The sequence below is a fragment of the Pipistrellus kuhlii genome, unplaced genomic scaffold (assembly GCF_014108245.1).
Source record: "Pipistrellus kuhlii isolate mPipKuh1 unplaced genomic scaffold, mPipKuh1.p scaffold_m20_p_17, whole genome shotgun sequence".
Taxonomy (NCBI): Eukaryota; Metazoa; Chordata; class Mammalia; order Chiroptera; family Vespertilionidae; genus Pipistrellus; species Pipistrellus kuhlii.
This window is the reverse complement of record NW_023425482.1, coordinates 15,751,919-15,770,581: the sequence shown is the minus strand read 5'-3', so window position 1 is coordinate 15,770,581 and position 18,663 is coordinate 15,751,919. Positions and strand designations below refer to the sequence as shown.

Genomic DNA, 18,663 nt, shown 5'->3' with positions numbered 1-18,663 from the left:
AGTGTGCAGGGTAGTGTAATGAGGCCAAGAAGAGTTCCAGGGCCAGATGCCCAAGTTCAAATCCCAATGCGGCCACATAAGGGGAGAACTTAGTCAAGTCATAGGATCAGCCAAACTAGGATTGGCTTCCTCGTTTGGAAAAAGGGATTAACATCTACTTATCATGTGCTGTTCTTTCATGAATTAATGACAGCACAGCCTGGCCTATGGAAGACAGGAAACAGAAAAATCCCTAGGAAGGGCTCACGTTCTTTGAGGCTTCCCTTGCGCCTGTCACTGTGCCTGTCACACGTTCTAAATGCAGGACCTCCAAATTCTCATGCCAACCCTCTTAGGTAGATAGGATTCACACTTTCTCACAGGTGAGAAAAACTAATGCGCACAGGGTGAGGTCAGGCTAGGGACTGAGCTGGGTGCAATCCGTGCACCGCACACTCCTTCCTATTCACTCACTATGTGGGATTTCCCATTCTTCCAGCATCAGCAACCACTGAAAAACTTAGGCACTGAAATAGGCACTTTGCATTCCGGTGTTTTGATTTTTAAGTCAACTCTACCCCCACATCCTGTGAGGTGGGTGAAGTTCCATTGCTGGAGCTCAGAGTTCTGCGACTTGCCCAAAGTCACTCACGAAGCGCGGCCCCCAGCCTCCGGGAGCGAACACCTGGTTCCGCATCCTGGCCTTCGGCGTCCCAAGAAGGCAGACCCCTCTCCCCAGAACCCCGCGAATAACCCCAAAACCGTGTTCGTGCCCGCCCCCACCGCCCGCTCGCGCTCTCAGATCTAACAGCTCCCAGTCACCGCCTCGCTCATCTCCGCAGCACCGACCGGAGGAGTCGCCCCGCCAACCCCGCGACGGACCGGCAGCGTGGGGGAGGGGAACCGGGAGAGCGCATGCCCAGAAGGCTCCATTGGGCCCCCGGCTCACCTGGGAGTCGCGGAACTCCACCACCACGTTCTCGCTGCTCCATCGCGCCGCCATCTCCCACCCGAGGGTCGTCCCGGCCCCCAAACCCGCGTTCCCGAACTCGGGGAGCCCCACGCAGCCCGCAAGGGAGCCCAGCCACACCACGCCCCCCTCTCCGCCTGACTGCAAACCATTGGCTCTCCCAAACATTGGCTCCGCCCCATCTTCCCGGTTCCTCCAATGGAGGCCCTGCGTCTACCGGAACAGGCACGCCCCCTCCACTTCCGTCACTTGGCTTGGAGTCAAACCAGCACCTCGCAACTCCTGACACACGCCCGCTGCCGCGAGGTCGTCTGGGAGTTGTAGTCCAAAGCCGGAAACTCTGGGTAACGCGGGTAGAGCTCACAGAAAAAGATTTGGTCGAGGTGAGGGGCAGGCTGTTCTCCCTGTCTTCTTGTGGTGCCTCGGTAAGGCCTAAAATGTCTACAATTCAAAACCCAACGTTCGCGCAGACCAAAGGTTACCTCGTCCCCTGAGGTCTGCCATAAAGTCGTTATTGTTTCATACAGTACAATAGCACCTGACAAAGTGTTCAGGGACCCCAGGGGTTTCCGAAGCCAAAACAATTTTGATAATCATAAGAGGTTATTTGACTATTTCACTTTATTGCTCTCACGAGTGTACAGTGGAGTTTTCCAGAGATTACATATGATATATATTGTAACAGACTGAATGTTAGAAGCAGATTGGAGAGAATCCAGTGGTTTGGGTGGTTGTTGTTTTTAAACTTTTATAACAGTTTATTTGAGCCAAACAGATGACATATGCCAGGGAGAAGATCTCAAATGCTACTCCAGTGGTTTCTTGAGAGCTTGTTTGGAGGTTCTAGCAGGGGAGCGCAGCTACTCATATACCCTTGACCGAAGACGGGTCCTCTTCGACCAGCGCGCAGCTTCGGGAGGGACGCACATGGATCGGTGAGGGAGGAGGGGGATACCCGCCTAGCCAGCCAGATCAGCCGAATCAACCCTGGCGATCAATGGGGTGACAGATGTCGCAGCCAGATCGCCCTCACATCCTCCAGTGGTTTCTTAATTAAGCCAGACATTAAAGAGATTTGCCACTTTTCCCACTGAAATGTTTTTGTTTTGGAAAATATAATTATTTTTCACTTATAAAATGTATTATTAATGTTTAAGTAAAATAATGAGCAAATATGTTTTAAATTCTAAGTTTTAATTTCTAATAGTTACTATCAACAGATGACCATATAAAAGTTTGGTGGGCATGGGGGTGAGATCTTTAATAATTCTTAAGAATGTAAAAGAGTCTAGAGATCAAAAAGTTTGAGAGCTTCAGTGATAAGCATGAATGGCAATTAGGTTCTCTTCTTTTATCCCACCCTCTCAAATTCTGGCTTTACTGTCTTAGATTCAATTTTTTGAATACATATATATGTATTTACTTATACATATATACATATATATGTAAATAAATTATATACATATATGTGTTTATTATATACATATATATGTAAATAAATTATATACATATATGAATAAATTATATATATTATTTCAGAGAGAAAGGGAGAGAGAGAGAAACATCAATGATGAGAAAGAATCATTGATTGGCTGCCTCTTGCATGCCCCCCACCAGGAATTGAGCCTGCAACCCAGGCATGTACCCTTGACTGCAATTGAACCTAGGACCCTTCAGTCCACAGGCCAATACTCTATCCACTGAGCCAAACTGGCTAGGGCTCATTTTTTTTATAGAAAGGGAGAATGAGCCAAAACCCTTTGGCTCAGTGGATAGAGCATCGGCCTGCAGACTGAAAGGTCCCAGGTTTGATTCTGGTCAAGGGCATGTACCTTGGTTGCGGGCACATCCCCAGTAGGGGGTGTGCAAGAGGCAGCTGATTGATGATTCTCTCTCATCGATGTTTCTAACTCTCTGTCCCTCTCTCTTCCTCTCTGTAAAAAAATGAATAAAATATTTTTTTTAAAAAAAGGGAGAATGATTTACTTCATTTATTTGGTTGTTGTACAGTGTTAAGCACAGGGCCTGGAATGTAGACAATACTCAAATGTGAATTATTGTTGTTGTTAATATCATCACTATTTCTACGTGCAAGTCCTTGTGTGAATAGAGATAAAACGGCTTCCCTTCCCTCCTGGACTGTTGGATATAATGGGGAGCACAAACTTATCAATCAACAGTTAGGATGGCCAACTCATCCCAGGAAATCTTTGGTCCAGACAAACTGAGACAATTGATCACTGTACAATAGGAATGCGCTTGGCAGAATGAATTTGGCTTCATAAAAGACTTGCAAGCAATGTCACAGGAGAGGACAGACTAAATGGGGGACCTGGCATAGCATTCTAAAGAAGGCAACACTGAAGCTTTTCAGAATAATATTAGGATTTCAGTAGAATACACTATCCAAAAAAAAGTACTTCAGCATGAAAGTGTGAACAAAGACCCTGAAGTGTGAAAAGCAGGACACATTCCAAAGGCGTAAAGCAGCTCCCCAATTAATACTCCTGGCACTGTGCTCCTTTCTTTCCTTCAAAACACATCACAATTTGTAATTCAATATTTATGTGTTTGTTTCATATTTTTAAGCTTCAGTAGGACAGGGACAAGGTCTGTCTTGTTCAGCCCTGCATGGTGACTGCATATACCAGGCACTCCATGAATATTTACCCAGTAAGTGAATGTGAAAAGCATATAAAGTCATGCCCCCAGAGTGCTGTATAGGTCAAAAAGATGCCTTCTATGAAACCAAAAGGTAGTTTTTAAAGCTATTAATAGTCTTGCCCAACCAATAGTGGCTCTGTTGGTTGAGCATCATCCGTGCACAGAAAGGCAGCCACTTCCATTCCTGGTTAGGGCACATACCCAGGTTGTGCTTTAGATTATGGTTGGTGTATGTATGGGAGGCAACTGACCAATGTGTGTGTGTGTGTCTCCCTCCGTCCCTTCCTCACTCTCTAAATAAAATTATGCACAGTCTTTATTTGCTATTCTTTACACCCAGAATAGAATACAGAACCACCCATGATTCCCTTAAAATTCTTTATTTCTTTCCCATCCATCTCTCAGTTATTCTCACAAACTGCAGCCCTTAAAGAACTCCTAGGGCCCCGTCCTCCATCCTCTTGTATTGTCCTGTTTTCCTGCCTCCCAGTTTCCTCCCAGTTCTCCATCACAAAAGGCCAAAGACTGCTCTGGAGAGAAGGGCTTCAATTCAGAGAGCCAGGAAGGGGGAAAACTGCAAACCAGTTCAAGGGCAGGGAGAAGGAAAGAGGAAGAATACTTTCTATGGTTGCTCATGCCATCACATAGCAATATATTGTCAATGTAAGAGACATCCAAACCTGTAAAGAATTTTTATAAGTTTTTTTTTTTTTGAACCAAACTGATGACAACTGCCAGGAAGCAAGATCTCTGATGCTCAGGAAAATGACATTTTGGCAGATGTTTTGTGTGTGTTTGTGTGTGTGTGTTAATGCATTTGAGATAAAGGGAAGGAGGGAAGGTAAAAAAGATTACATAAAGGTGGGAGAAAGCAAGGCAGGGATTGGATTACAGGATAGTTAACAAGATTATAGTAGTATTTGCTTTCTTAGAGGTGGTTAACCTTATTGCAAAGGTGTGTTAACCTGGATGCCCAAAAAAACAATGGACAGGGTTTGCTCAAGGCAAAGATAAACCTTTACTAAAAAAGTTATATGCCTTCCCAAGCCAGTGTGGTTCAATTTGTTGAAGCGTCATCCATACATTGAAAGGTGGCAGGTTCCATTCCCAGTCAGGCCACATATCAGCTGCAGGTTTGATCCCAGGTTGGGGCACCAACAGATCTCGATCTCTCTCTCTCTCTCTCTCTCTCTCTCTCTCTCTCTCTCTCTCTCTCTCTCTCTCTCTCTCTCTTTCTCTCTCTCTCCCTCTTGAGGATTCTCTCTGAAGTCAATAAAAATTGTTTTAAAAATAAAAACTTATATACCTGCCCAAACTGGTTTGGCTAAGTGGATAGAGTGTTGGCCTCCAGACTGAAGGGTCCCAGGTTTAATTCTGGTCAAGGGCATGTGCCTTGGTTGTGAGGACATCCCCAGTGAGGGGTGTGCAGGAGGCTGCTGATCGATGTTTCTCTCATCAATGTTTCTAACTCTCTATTCCTCTCTGTAAAAAAATCAATAAAATATATTTTTTAAAAAGTTATATGCCTGAGATGTGACTACCCATTCTAGCCTGTCCAGTTAGGAATTTATGATCAAATTACGCTGTGAGATTATTTTCTATAGAACTCTTTATCGTCCTCAATATGTATTAATTAATTAACACACCATATTCTTAGTTGTTTATTTACTTATTTCCTAAGTTGTCCTGGGTGCTCAGTAAATACCCACTGAATGAGTGATTAGTAAATAGTCAGTGTATCTGGCAGGTTGCAGTAAGAAATACAGCTAGAAAAGTTGAAAAGGGCTAGTTAGGAAGGACCCTGGTTAGGCAGGTGAATTTTTACTGTATTATATATATATATATATATATATAGATAGATGTAGATATAGGTATATTCCAAAGTTCTCTGTCCATATCCTATATAATAAAAGCCTAATATGCCAATTGATGGACCTGTCGCTATGACGAGGACTGACCACCAGGGTGCAGATGCTCAACGCAGGAGCTTCCCTCAGTCCACAGAACCCGACCAGCAGCGATGGGAGGGGGTGGGGTGGGCTAGCCAAAGCAGATGCCAGCGACACCCCCCACCCTCCCCCAGTTCAACCCTGATCACTGGCCAGGCCTACCCATGCACGAATTTCATGCACTGGGCCTTTAGTGTGTATATAGTTTAGTAATCTGTTTCTCATGGCAACCAGTAGGCTTGCCCTGGCCTGAGCATTTATATACTTCCCCACTCCCACCTCTTTAGTTCATATTTGTCTAGTTCTCAAAAATCTGCTTGTCATGGTTCATAGGCACAGAAAGTACTCTGGGTTTCAAATCCTTGATGCTCTGTGTTCTCTCAATCTTTTCTTTCTTAAATGTGAAAGGAGCCTGGTAGAATTTTTGAGAGAGGAAACATGAGCACCTTTCAAACTGCTTTCTAGGGCCCTTCCTTTCCATCTCCCACCCACACTATCATCATGAAAGAGTGGGGACTCTGGCCCAGCTGGGTGGCTCAGAGTTGGTTAAGTGTTGTCCCCGTACACCAAAAGGTTGCAAGCTTGATTCCAGATCAGACCAAATACCAAGGTTATGGGTTTGATCCCTGGTCAGGGTGGGTGTAAGAGGCAACCGAGCCCTCTCTGGCTTGGCTCAGTGGATAGAGCATCAGCCTGTGGACTGAAGGGTTCTGGGTTCAATTCTGGTTAAAAGTACATGTCCAGGTTTTGGGCTAAATCTCCAATAGGAGGCAGAATTTTCTCTCATCATTGATGTGTTTCTCTCTCTCTCTCTCTCTCTCTCTCTCTCTCTCTCTCTTTCTCTCTCTCTCTCTCTCTCCCTCTCCCTTTCTCTCAGAAATCAATAAAAAATATATTTTACAAAAATGGAGACTGCTGATGATGTTTCTCTCTCACACATTGATGTTTCTCTCTCATCCAACCCTCTCTCAAATCAATTAAAAATATTCCTAGGTACCCTGGCCACTGTGGCTCAATTGGTTGAGTGTTGTCCCATGCACTGAGAGGTCACCAGTTTGATTCCCACTCAGTACACAGGTGGAAGTTGCAGGCTCTGTCCCCAATGAGGTGCATTCTCTCTCTCTCTCTCTCTCTCTCTCTCTCTCTCTCTCTCTCTCTCTCTCTCTCTCTCTCTCTCCCTCTCTCAAATAAACAAAAACATATTTAAAAAAGAAAGAAAGAAAGTGAGCCAAACTGATGACAACTTGGACATTGGAATCTACCTTGAAATGTGGTCAAATCCAGAGCTCTCTGGCTGCTGCTTCATTGCTGTGTATTAGTACCTCTGAGATCCACATATGAACATCATGTCTGAATCAGAGACTCGGGGACATTGGGAGTCCCATCCCTTGTCAAGTAGACTTCAACTTGCTGACCAGGCCACAGGGCCCTTATCTCCAAACAATGCCTTTTCAGAAGGCCACTTGCTAAGAAGGCAGGATCTGTGGCCAACTAGAAATCCAGGGCATTGGCCATCTCCAATCAGCAACTAGCCTTGCAAATTTGAACAGGACCCTTTATCTTTCCAGTCTTCTGTTTCCTCTTCTGCAGAATGTCGAGTTAGCTGACCCTTCCGTTTGCATCTGGGAATATTGGAATCTTGCCTTTGAACCCCACTAGCATTTTCCCTGTCTTCATCAGTCAACAAAGATTTGTGGATGTGCTCACATGATGGAGCTCCTTGCTAGATGCATTTGGTAGCCCATTACCTTAGTTTCTCTGTTTAAGTTTCTCTTTTCAAGCAAAACAATGAAAACAGAAAGTGCTCCGAGAGGTCTGGGAGGAAAATACTTGCCTATCCCCAGAGGAGATGCAGGGTGCTCTCTCCAAAGTCATAGGGAAGCCCTCCACACCCTCTGGCTTATGGGGACAGAGAGCAGGGCACGGGTTTCACAGCTTCCCAGGAGGAGCCCAAAGAAGCCATTCTCCATAGTTTTCTGAACCCTTCACATCCCAGACTTACATTCTTCCAGAGATGTTTAAAACAGGGCTTTGCAGCATTGTTATGCGCTCCTATTTGCAGGTTTTGGCAACACCCGTTTTAGTCAGCTCCTTCTCCCGATGATTCCAGTAGGTGGGTCAGTGCTTTATTAACCCAGCTTCACAGCTGAGGAGGAGCAACTTGCCCAGGGTCAGTGAGAACATGAAGATGTGAAGCTTTAAAAAAATAAGAGTCCCAAATCTAGCCAGAGCCATTTCTATGCCTGATATCTTTGCATTGAGAGTATCCAAAATGATTTGACACCTCCCCAGACCCATTAACTTTAAACCAAGAACCCACAGGAGAGACGTAGAGCAAAACACATATTGGACTCTTGATGTAACAAATGACAAATGGAAAGTAATCGGAGGCTGCAGGTCTCCGTGGATGCTTGTTGCTATGCTTTGTGTCTCGCACTCTCTCTCTCTCTGTAAGATGTGAAGGGTAAAACTGGTTTTGGTTTTTGGTTTTGAAAGGGTAAAATTGTACCTGGACAATCAATGGGTCTGAGCTGCCTGTCACTACTTGAGCCAATTAAGCAGACAGGGTTGAATCCTGTATGAGTGTTTATTTATTATTTTTTTAATATATTTTATTGATATTTTACAGATAGGAGGAAGGGAGAGAGATAGAGAGCTAGAAACGCCGATGAGAGAGAAACATCGACGCCCTACCGGGGATGTGCCCACAACCAATGTACATGCCCTTGGCCGGAATCGAACCCGGGACCCTTCAGTCAGCAGACCGACGCTCTCCCACTGAGCCAAACCGGTTTCGGCCAGTATGAGTGTTTATATCAATATAGTAAGGATAGCAGTAGGTCATCTACAAAAATCTGCTCTGTAGCCTCCATTAGCCAGCGGCTTATATAGGGTAGGACAAAGATTACATGAAGAAGTAGGGATTATAGAAATGTGGAAGTAGGCAATTAGGGCTGGAGTACCACTTCCTTATTTAGGCAACAAGGTTATTAATCTTCCCTTGATAACAAGCAGTTCTTGAATGAGAATGGACCACATTCCAAGGTTGATTCCCAGGCCCAAGGTTAACTCTCGGATCCTGGGGGCGTATCACTCCCAGACCAGGTTAGAATGTCCTTTCTTTAACCAGAACCGTCGTGGTTCACAGAGCCTGATTATCATTCCCCAAAAGCATAACTAGTCCCCCATATTCTTTTCGCATCTTAGTATTTTCATTTCAGAGAGGACACTGTTGTTTGAATAAGTGCACAAGGAGATGACAAGGGCATTGCCTGAGGAAGGTGGCCATTCAGGATCCCACAGGGCACCTAAATTTAGTGTCGTCGGCACATGGCAGAGACTGAAGGCCTCACCTGAGTTCAAGGTCTCAGCTGTTCAGTGGTGCCAGATGAGAGACGAGCTTATGGTAACCAGGAGATGGAAATAGAAATTTGAAGGGAAAATTATTAAATTATGAAACATTATACCTGTTAAGCAGGTCTAATCTTCTTCATCCCTTTGGAAAGCATACAGAGAAAATGAAATTGTCACCTCAAAATTCCTTGGTGAGCATGCTCATTGTGAAGCTTAGAAGTCCAGCTCTGCTCTTACCAGCTGTGTGACTTTTTAGTGTGCTTGTGGTGTGTACTTTATATAAAACTCTACCTCTCTAACTTTCATCCATCCTGTCACCCACCTCTCCAGAACCTGCTGCCTACTCTCAGGGGACATTATGTTGTTTCATGTTCCCACCCAGAATCTTTATGAATATGTAAGCTAATAAAATATAGACCTTTATTTGGGGAGGAGGGAAGTTTCTTAATTTTTCAAGTCTTGACATCTCCGGTGTTCATTAATCATTGTCATCGTTGTTGTTGTTGTTGTTGTTATTATTATTATTATTAGAGGCCTGAAAATTCATGCACTGGATGGGAGGAGTCCCTCAACCAGGCCTGCCCCCTCTCAGTCTGGGAGCCCTCAGGGATCAGGGGAAGGTGATGCCCCATCACACCTCTGCTGCTGCCACTGCCAGTAGTGCAAGCCTTGGCCCGCCCTGGTTATCTGAGCCTCAGGTGGCCCTGGGCAGATGGGCAGCCACCATCTGAGGCTTGCTTGCACCTTGAGCCCACCCTGGTGGCTGAGGGGCTAAGGCACAGGTGTCAAACACAAGGCCCGCGGGCCAAATCCGTCCCGCCAGGCCTTGCAATGTGGCCCGCACCGCGCTGTCATCACTGCACTCCGCTGCGTTTCCATCACAATGACAGTTTATGACTGTTCAGTAAACCATTCGGCCCGCGATTTAGGCTGGATTTTAGATTTTGGCCCCTTCTCTGATTGAGTTCGACACCCCTAGGCTAAGGGAACTGGGGGACTCTGGAGGCAGGTGCCCTGGTGGAGCTGAGGGGACCGGGCACTGCAATCTTGTGGCTGTGGGCGCCACCATCTTTTGCGACAGTGTAAGGGTCAATTATCATATTCCCTCTTTATTAGATAAGATTATTATTTTTAATATTTTTATTGATTTCATAAAGGAAGGGAAAGGAAGAGAGAGATAGAAACATCATTGATTAGAGAAAATCATCAATTGGCTGCCTCCTGCATGCCCCCTATTGGGGATCAAGTCTGCAACCCTGACATGTGCCCTTGACTAGAATACAACCCAAGACCCTTCATTCTGCAGGTTGACATTCCATCCACTGAGCCAAACTGACAAGGGCTATTTTTTAAATTGGTTTTGAGAGAGAGCGGGAGAGGGAGAATAAGAGGGAGAGGGAGAGGGAGAGAGAGACATTGATAAGCTGCCTCCTGTATGGATCCCTTCAGTGCACAGAACAATGCCCAACCAACTGAGCCACACCGGCCAGGACTGGTCATTGTTATTGTTAACTATAGGTGATAAATCTTTCAGAGTTCCCCATCCCCCAAGGATATGGTCCAGGACCCTGTTGTGTGCCCTGAGGACTAGCTTCATCTTTGGCTCCCACCTCCTTTCACTGCAGCTGTACTGCGTCCTTCAGGTCCTTGAAGATGCCACGTGCTGTCAGCCTTCAAACATGCTTTTTCCTCGACTTGGAGCAGTCTTCTCATCCGGACACACAGTTCTCCCCTTCCACCTCATTCTCTGGCTAATCAACTCACCTTTTTGGAGGTTAAACAGAAAATCACAGGCCCCAAGTGGCATTACTTGTGCTGAAAGCCTGTAATACCAAACCTAGATTTAATACCTGATTCCAACAGCAGTTTCAACTTCTCCCAGAGCACAATCTTAATCAGTCTGGAATTTCCTGACCAATACTGGTGAGGTAACCTGCCTTTTCCTAAGGGAAGGTGTCCTTGCCTAAAATAATCCATCCTTTGAATTTCTTAGTTCCCATCCTCATTTTTTAACTTCTTAGCCCTACCCTCTTTCTGCCTATAAACAAACAAACAAACAAACACTTCCATTTTGTACAACACACATGGGAGAGCTCTTTTAGTTGTTAGGTGGGATGCTGTCGGATTCATGAATCACTTAATAAAGCCTATCAGATGTTCAAATTTACTTGGTTAAATTATGCTTTTTAACAAGGTTTTGGCTTAGAATCACTGTGTTTGTGCCTGTCTCCTTTCATCAGCACCATTCTCATTCACACTCATAGTACTTCTATCTCCTAGTATTTAGCCATTCATTCATTCGTTTGACAAATACTTATTGAGTGCCAACTCCACGCTAGGCCTCTTGTAGGCTTGTCTACTACACTGTATTGTCACTGCCTGCTTCAGTTCTTTCATGTACACGGGTATGCGCCTGTGTGTATTGCACTGTGTGTATGTAATACACATACCATAAAACTCACCCTTTTGAGTGTATAATTCAGTGGTTTTTAGTATATTCACAAGGTTTGGCAACCACCACTACTATTTAATTTCAGAACCTTTTCACTACTCTAAAAAGAAAACCATTAGCAGTCATTCTCCATTTTCCCCTTCCCCCAGACCTTGGCAACAATTAATCTTTCTATCTCAATGGATTTTTTTTTTTTAAAGATTTAACTTGTGTAGCCAGCTGGGAACACTTTTTTTTTCTTTTTAATATATTTTATTGATTTTTTACAGAGAGGAAGAGAGAGGGATAGAGAGTTAGAAACATTGATGAGAGAGAGAATCATCCATTAGCTGCCTCTTGCACACCTCCCACTGGGGATGTGCCCACAACCAAGGTACATGCCCTTGACCAGAATCGAACCCAGGACCTTTCAGTCTGCAGGCCGATGCTCTATCCACTGAGCCAAACCGGTTTCGGCTCAATAGATTTTCTTATTCTGAGGTATAACCACCCAGAAATCATACAATATGAGGTCTTTGTATTTCATACAATATGAAATCATACAATAACTGAAACCATACAATATGAGGTCTTTTTGTGATTGGCTTCTTTTACTTAGTAAAATGTTTTCAAGGTTCATCCATGTTGTAGCTTGGATCAGCATTTAATTTCTTTTTATGTCTTTTTTTTTTTCTTTTTATAGTATCTATATCATTCTCTAGATATACCAAATCTATTTATTCATCAGCTGATGATCATTTGGGTTAGTTTTCACTTTTTTCGTTATTTTGAATAATGCTTCAATGAACACTCATGTACCAGTTTTTCTGTGGACATGTGTTTTCATTTCTTCTGGAATATAACTAGGAATGGTATTGCTGGGTCACATGGTTACTTTATGTTTAATCTTTTTTGCTAAACTGCCAGACTGTTTTCCACAGCAGGCATACCATTTTGCATTCCAACAGCAGGCATACCATTTTGCAATGTATGAGGATTCTGATTTCTGTTCATCTCACCAACACTTGTTATTGTTCTTTTTTTAAAATATATATATATTATCCATTTTTTACAGAGAGTAAGGGGAGGGATAGAGAATTAGAAACATCAATGAGAGAGAAACATCCATCAGTTGCCTCTCGCACACTCCCTACTAGATATGTGCCTGCAACCAAGATACATGCCCTTGACCAGAATCAAACCTGGGACCCTTGAGTCCACAGGCCGACACTCTATCCACTGAGCCAAACCGGTTAGGGCATGTTACTGTTCTCTCTCTTTTTTTCCTCTTTATTTTGATTGTCTTCTTTGATTTAACCATCCTAGTGGGTGTGAAGAGGTTCTTCTGAAGCTCTATGAGAACAAGGACTCCTCCATCTGCCTGCATCACCACTGTATCCCAGAACTTAGTGCAGTGCTTAGCACTTATTACATATTCATATTTTGTTCAATACACTAAAAAGTGTTGAATGAATAGGTAAATCAGAAGCTAGCTAGATGGTTACAGTACCTGAGAGAGAGAGAGAGAGAGAGAGAGAGAGAGAGAGAGAGAGAGAGAGAGAGAGAGAGATGGATTTGTGAGAGACACACATTGATTGGTTGCCTCCCACAAGGATCCCAACAGAGGCCAGGATTAAACCTGCAAACCAGGTAAGTGCCCTTGGCCCAGAATTGAACCTGTAACCCTTATTGATTGTAGGAATGTCGGAAAAACAACATGTTTCAATACCAATAAATTATCTTTTAAGTGCTTAAATAAGAAATTTGTGCACACTTAAGATCCTAATGGATGATTTAAAGAAAAACAAGGAAGCTTTTAACTACCCAATAGAGAGCTGTCAGGGGATCTGGTATTCTTTTTTCTGCGGAGTATTGAACCACCCCTTTTCTGCTACCATAATCTTTCTTCAGGGACGAAATTGGGTTAAATCTATGCTTTTTCATTTTTCTTCAGATCACTCATTAGGATCTTAAGTATGTACAAATTTATCATTTAGGCACTTAAAGATAATTTCTTGGGTATTAGAACATTTTGTGGGTTTTTTTTGTGTGTGTTTGTCTTATTTATTTATTTTTAACATTCATTTCTCCTACGAAACTCTGTTTTGTTTTTTAAATTTTCATCTGAGGATATGTTGTTTTTTTTTAATTGAGAGAGAGAATGAGAGAGAGAGAGAGAGAGAGAGAGAGAGAGAGAGAGATTGATTGATTGTCTCTATTATGCATTCAGGCGGGGGGATCAAAGAATCCCAAACCTGGGTATGTGCCTTGACTGAGAATTAAACCTGAGACCCTTCAGTGCACTGATGACGCTCCAACCAACTGAGCAACACCAGGCAGGGCTCTCCTACAGCACAGTTGACCTCCTTCTGCAGGGCTTTTTGCTCACTCCCAAGCATTCCATGCTTGAAAAGAGTCTTCCTCTTGTTTCTTTTCAAACTGGTCACACCAGATAATTAATACCTATGACAGGCCAGTGTTTCTTTTTTGTTTATTTGTTTTCTTTTAATATTTCTCTACACCCAATAAACATCTAAACCTGGAGAGAATTTGTAAAAGAGGTTATTTTAACCAAACTGATGACAATTACCAGGAAGCAAGATCTCCAATGCTCTGAAGTGAAAGTTTTTTTAAAATATATTTTATTGATTTTTTACAGAAAGGAAGGGAGAGATCTATAGAGCTAGAAACATCGATGAGAGAGAAACATCGACCAGCTGCCTCCTGCACACCCCCTACCGGGGATGTGCCCACAACCAAGGTACATGCCCTTGACTGGAATCGAATCTGGGAACTTTCAGTCCGCAGACCGATGCTCTATCCACTGAGCCAAACCAGTTTCGGCTGAAGTGAAAGTTTTGCAGTTCCTTTTACACATTTGGAATTAAGGGGGAAACATAAGGAAGATTACATGAAGGTGGGAGAAAGCAATATATAGGATAGTTAAGATTATATGCTCCCTTGAGGGTGGTTACACCTTCCTTCAAGGGGTCTAAAAAAGAGGCATTTCAAAAGGAATGTTAACCTAGATGCGCAGAAACAATGGACAGGACTTGCTTAAGGGAAAGAAGTTCTATACCTGGGATGTGCCTACTCACTATGACCTGGCCAGTTAGGAATTTATGGTCAGATCACCCTGTGAGGTGACTCTGGTTAGATAAATCACAGCATCCCTTTCCTGTCTCCTGGATTTGGAAGTCAATTAGACCAGGTGGTGCTAATTGAAAGCACTCAGTACTTGAAAAAATAGTCAGTAAATGAATGAATGAATGAATGAATGAATGAATGAATGAGAAAATGTGACAGGGACACATTGCAACACGCAGACTTGGTCAACAAATACCTTGTGAACACCCATTGTGTCCCAGGCCCTGTGGTTGCATGCCAAGATTAACAGGCACACAAAACAAGAGACTCCTTGGACTAGGGAGTTTCCAAAATCCCTAGTTCCAGCTGCCTTGTTCCGTTTCCCTGTCTGTTATCTTTTCACCTTTCATCACACAATCCATGACTTTCAGGATCACGTTTTAGCTAAGGCATCTCCTCGTTTGCTGAAGCCCCAAATAAGTTCTGATCTCCTGTCAGTCAGCAAAATACGGACAGTGCCCCAGTGCACCGTTTGTCTCCAAACAGCTACCCTCTCCCCCCCCCAGCCCCCCTAACCCCCCCAACCCCCAAACGTTAAGCTTCTTGATCTCAGGGGTCCTTGGATGGGGAACCTGAAAGAACGGACAGAGCTGCGTCCAGCAGAGGGTGCTGTGGGGGCAGAGCTGAGCCGGGAGGGGAGCTTGACCAGTGACCCTGAGCGCCAGGTAGGCGTCCTGAGTAATCGGGCGTCTTCCTCGTGCTCCCTCCCCCCTCCCCCCCTCCCCAGGGAACAGGGCCGCCCCTCCCCCACAGGTGGTCCCCCCTCCCTCCCGAATAATTAGCGGTTTTCGGGGGACTTAGCGCTTTCTTAGAAAAGACGCCTCGCTCCCGTTTCCGACGCCCCCCAGGCCCCTTAGGCCCCAGGCCCACCCCCGAGGCTGGGTGGCCGGGCGGGGGCCTCCGGGGCTTCCGCGCCCGGCGCCGCAGGGGCCGCGAAGGGGTTAAGCCGGCGGGGGGGGGCGGGGGGGAGGGACGGGGAGGGGGCGCGGGCCGCGCCTGCGCTCTGCCGCCCTCCATTGTCTCCACGGCGGCGAGGAGCGCCGGCGAGCGCAGCCCGGGACCGGCGGCGGCGAGGCGGGCGGCGCGGGTGGCGGCGGCGGCGGCGGGGCCGGCAGCGGCTGGAGCGACGACAGCGCGACGCGACCGACCGACCGCGGCTTCCCGAGCTCCGCTGGGCCGCCAGCGCCGCAGCCCGGCCCGAGGCCTGGGGGGTCCGCGGCGGCGCCCTGAAGCGGCGGGGGGACACGCAGCCGGCGCCCCCAGCCCGCCCTCCTCCGCTCCCTCCGGCCCGGCCGGCGGCCTCCTCCCCGCGGCTCCCGCGGCGGCGTTCGGGGCCCCGGGCGGCCTGTGGCGCGCCGAGCCCGCGCCGGGCTGCGCCTCCTTGGACCTTGAGGGGGAACATGCGCTGGGCTCGGATCGTCTTCAATTCTTAGTTTGGGATCCCCGCCCGCCTGCCTCTTCGGCCCCACGGGCTTTCTTTTTTTTCTTTCTTTTTCCTTTTTTTCTTTTTCCCCCTCCCGATCTCCTTTTTGACTTCCCTTCCCCTTTTATGCTCGCCCAGCCCTCTCCCCGCTGCTGAGGAGTGAGTGGGGGAGGGCCTCGGCCTCCAGGTTCCTCCCGCCCCATCGGGGGACACCCCCCCCCCCCGGCGAGCCATGGGGGGCAAGCAGAGCACGGCGGCCCGCTCCCGGGGGCCCTTCCCGGGGGTCTCCACCGACGACAGCGCCGTGCCGCCGCCGGGAGGGGCGCCCCACTTCGGGCACTACCGGGCGGGCGGCGGCGGCGGGGCCATGGGGCTGCGCAGCCGCTCCGTCAGCTCGGTGGCGGGCATGGGCATGGACCCCGGCACGGCCGGAGGGGTGCCCTTTGGCCTCTACACGCCCGCCTCCCGCGGCGGCACCGGCGGGGACTCGGAGCTCCGGGCGCCGGGCGGCGGCGGCGGCGGCGGCGGCGGCGGAGGGTCCGCGTCCGAATCCACCTATGCCCAGGGCAACGGTTACCAGGAGACCGGCGGCGGCGGCGGTCACCATAGAGACGGGATGCTGTACCTGGGCTCCCGAGCCTCGCTGGCGGATGCTCTACCTCTGCACATCGCACCCCGGTGGTTCAGCTCGCACAGCGGTGAGTGCGGGCGGACGGGCGGGGCGGTGGAGGCCTCGGAGGGTGGGGAGTGCCCAGAAGGGCGCCCCAAACCTTGGCGATGCGCGCGAACGTTTGGACGTTAAGAGTGGTGCATGGCCAGAGTCTTGTCTGCTGGTCCCCTTGGTTTCCGAAGCCAAGGGACAGGTTGGATGCGAAGCCTTTATAGAAAAGGTTTTTCTGCTGTGGAGCCGGGCATTTTTATGAAGGACTTGAGGCGTTGACCCACTTGTGGATGGAGGGACAGAGGGAAGGTTTGAAACCTGCCTCGTGAGATCCCTCTTCATGGCATCCCCGTCCTCAGAAGAGGTCTGGCCTGACTTACAGCGAGAGTCAGCCCCGGTGCTTTCTTCCTGTCACTGCCGCATGGAGCCTGCCTCACCCTTTCTTACCAGACAGACAGATCCAATTTGACCAAGTGGTGGTGTCTCCCAGACAAAGAGTGTGAGAAGAGATAACCCTGGAGCCAAGTGGTGGTTTGTGGATTAGGGCTCTCACGGTCTAGCTGGGAGGAGAGGGATGTTGAATTTTGCCACCCCGCTGGAAGTGTGTTTGAATCGTTTAAAATGGAGCAGCTAGCAGGCTGTTGGCGAGACACAGGTGTGGCCTGCTGAATGGAGGCCCAGCCAGGGAGCCTCCCTCCCAGGCTTTGCAGGACGAGGGCTCTGGTCCCTGTGCTGCATGCAGTAGGCTTGGCTCAGTGACTCTCCCATCCCTCCCCGTCGTCTTTCCTTCCCCTCCATGGTTAAGTGCCTGGTCTTCCAGATGATCTGCATCTAATTGTAACAGAGAGGTGAGATTTTTATTGCCAGGCTGTGGGTGCATGACAGGGAAAGATTCAGAGAATGTGGATGAATTCACGATGTGAACTTCTGGCAACAGGCCAGTGAAAAGCTGGAGGAGGATTTCCCAGGCTGTTAGTAGCAGGAGCATCTGGAGGAAAACAGGTCTGTTTGCCAGGTTAGGCTTCTAGAAAACTAATCAAAAGAGGTGTGCGACCGCTATTTACTATTGGCCTTTATTTTTTGAAAGAGTTTGGATTTCTTTCTTTTTTTCTTTCTATCTATATACTTTAATTTGTGAAATGATTTCATTTGATGGGGAGGAATAGTGACTGATTGATGACAGTAACACTTGAAAGCAGCTTTTGAATTGCTAGGATGGTATCTTATTACCTGAACAGGCTTCTCTGACTTGCATCAAACTCTGCCCTGAATGAGATGCCAGGCAAGACTGACTGCCTTTGGCACTATTAGACATTGGATCAGCTTTAAAAATTTTGAAATTAATAATCTGTCTTATAAAATCTGGTCCAGAAAGAGTCGTTTGTGTTTATGAGATGATGTGGTTAAGTTTTTTTAAAGGACTGTCATAGTATCTGATTTTAAATTGAAAAGCACTGTAAGAAGTTACCTACTCTAAAACCACAGAATTTTGTGTATTATAAAACAAATATAATCTTATAGAGGCTTGTCTGGGGAAGGAGTTCCCTGTTTCCTAAAATTTCTTGTCTGTCTTTTTCTAGAAACTCCTTTTTCCTTATTCCACCACCAGGTTTCATGCTGGAGTTGTGAGCTTATAATTAGATTCCAAAATTTCAGATTCTTCAGCTGTGAAATCTTAGTTTTCTTTTCATCCAATTGTGGTCAGGGTAGGAAGAGCCACTGAGCCATGGGAATTATTATCAAAGCATGTGTTGGGGGCTGCTATTAACATTTTGGATAATAACTTTATTTATAGGACCATCCTGTCCTTTTGGAAGACATTGAGCATACCTGGCCCTGCGCCCTAAATGCCCTCAGAATTTCCAAATGATCTCTGTTGGGGCATAGGGGGTGCCGCCTGGATGGAGAACCACTGCTTTAAGTATGCTTTCTTTTATTCACATAAAGTAATTAGTTTTTCCTGTGCAGTTTATCTGAGATGAACCTTTGTATTTCCACGCTTCCGCAGTGGTGGTTCTCTCTCCCTTTTTGGAGCAGGCCCAGGACCTTCCTTTCAGGACACCCACTTCCTCTTTTGTTCATTCA

The 18,663-nt window shown here is 46.6% G+C and overlaps 2 protein-coding genes across 8 annotated transcripts in view; one reads left to right on the top strand and one right to left on the bottom strand.

The window, feature by feature from the left end:
• Positions 1-1,076, bottom strand: part of WDR59 (WD repeat domain 59) — a 67,017-nt gene extending 65,941 nt beyond the window's left edge. For all 4 annotated transcript variants that reach the window (XM_045582679.1, XM_045582680.1, XM_036440666.2 and 1 more), the window contains exon 1: positions 929-1,076. In XM_045582679.1, coding sequence (XP_045438635.1) covers positions 929-982 — 54 coding nt within the window. In that variant the 5' untranslated portion in view covers positions 983-1,076. The remainder of the gene's footprint in view (positions 1-928) is intronic.
• Positions 1,077-16,147: 15,071 nt separating this feature from the next.
• Positions 16,148-18,663, top strand: part of ZNRF1 (zinc and ring finger 1) — a 99,667-nt gene continuing 97,151 nt past the window's right edge. For all 4 annotated transcript variants that reach the window (XM_036440474.2, XM_036440475.2, XM_036440473.2 and 1 more), the window contains exon 1: positions 16,148-16,615. In XM_036440474.2, the coding sequence (XP_036296367.1) occupies positions 16,150-16,615 (466 nt within the window). In that variant the 5' untranslated portion in view covers positions 16,148-16,149. The remainder of the gene's footprint in view (positions 16,616-18,663) is intronic.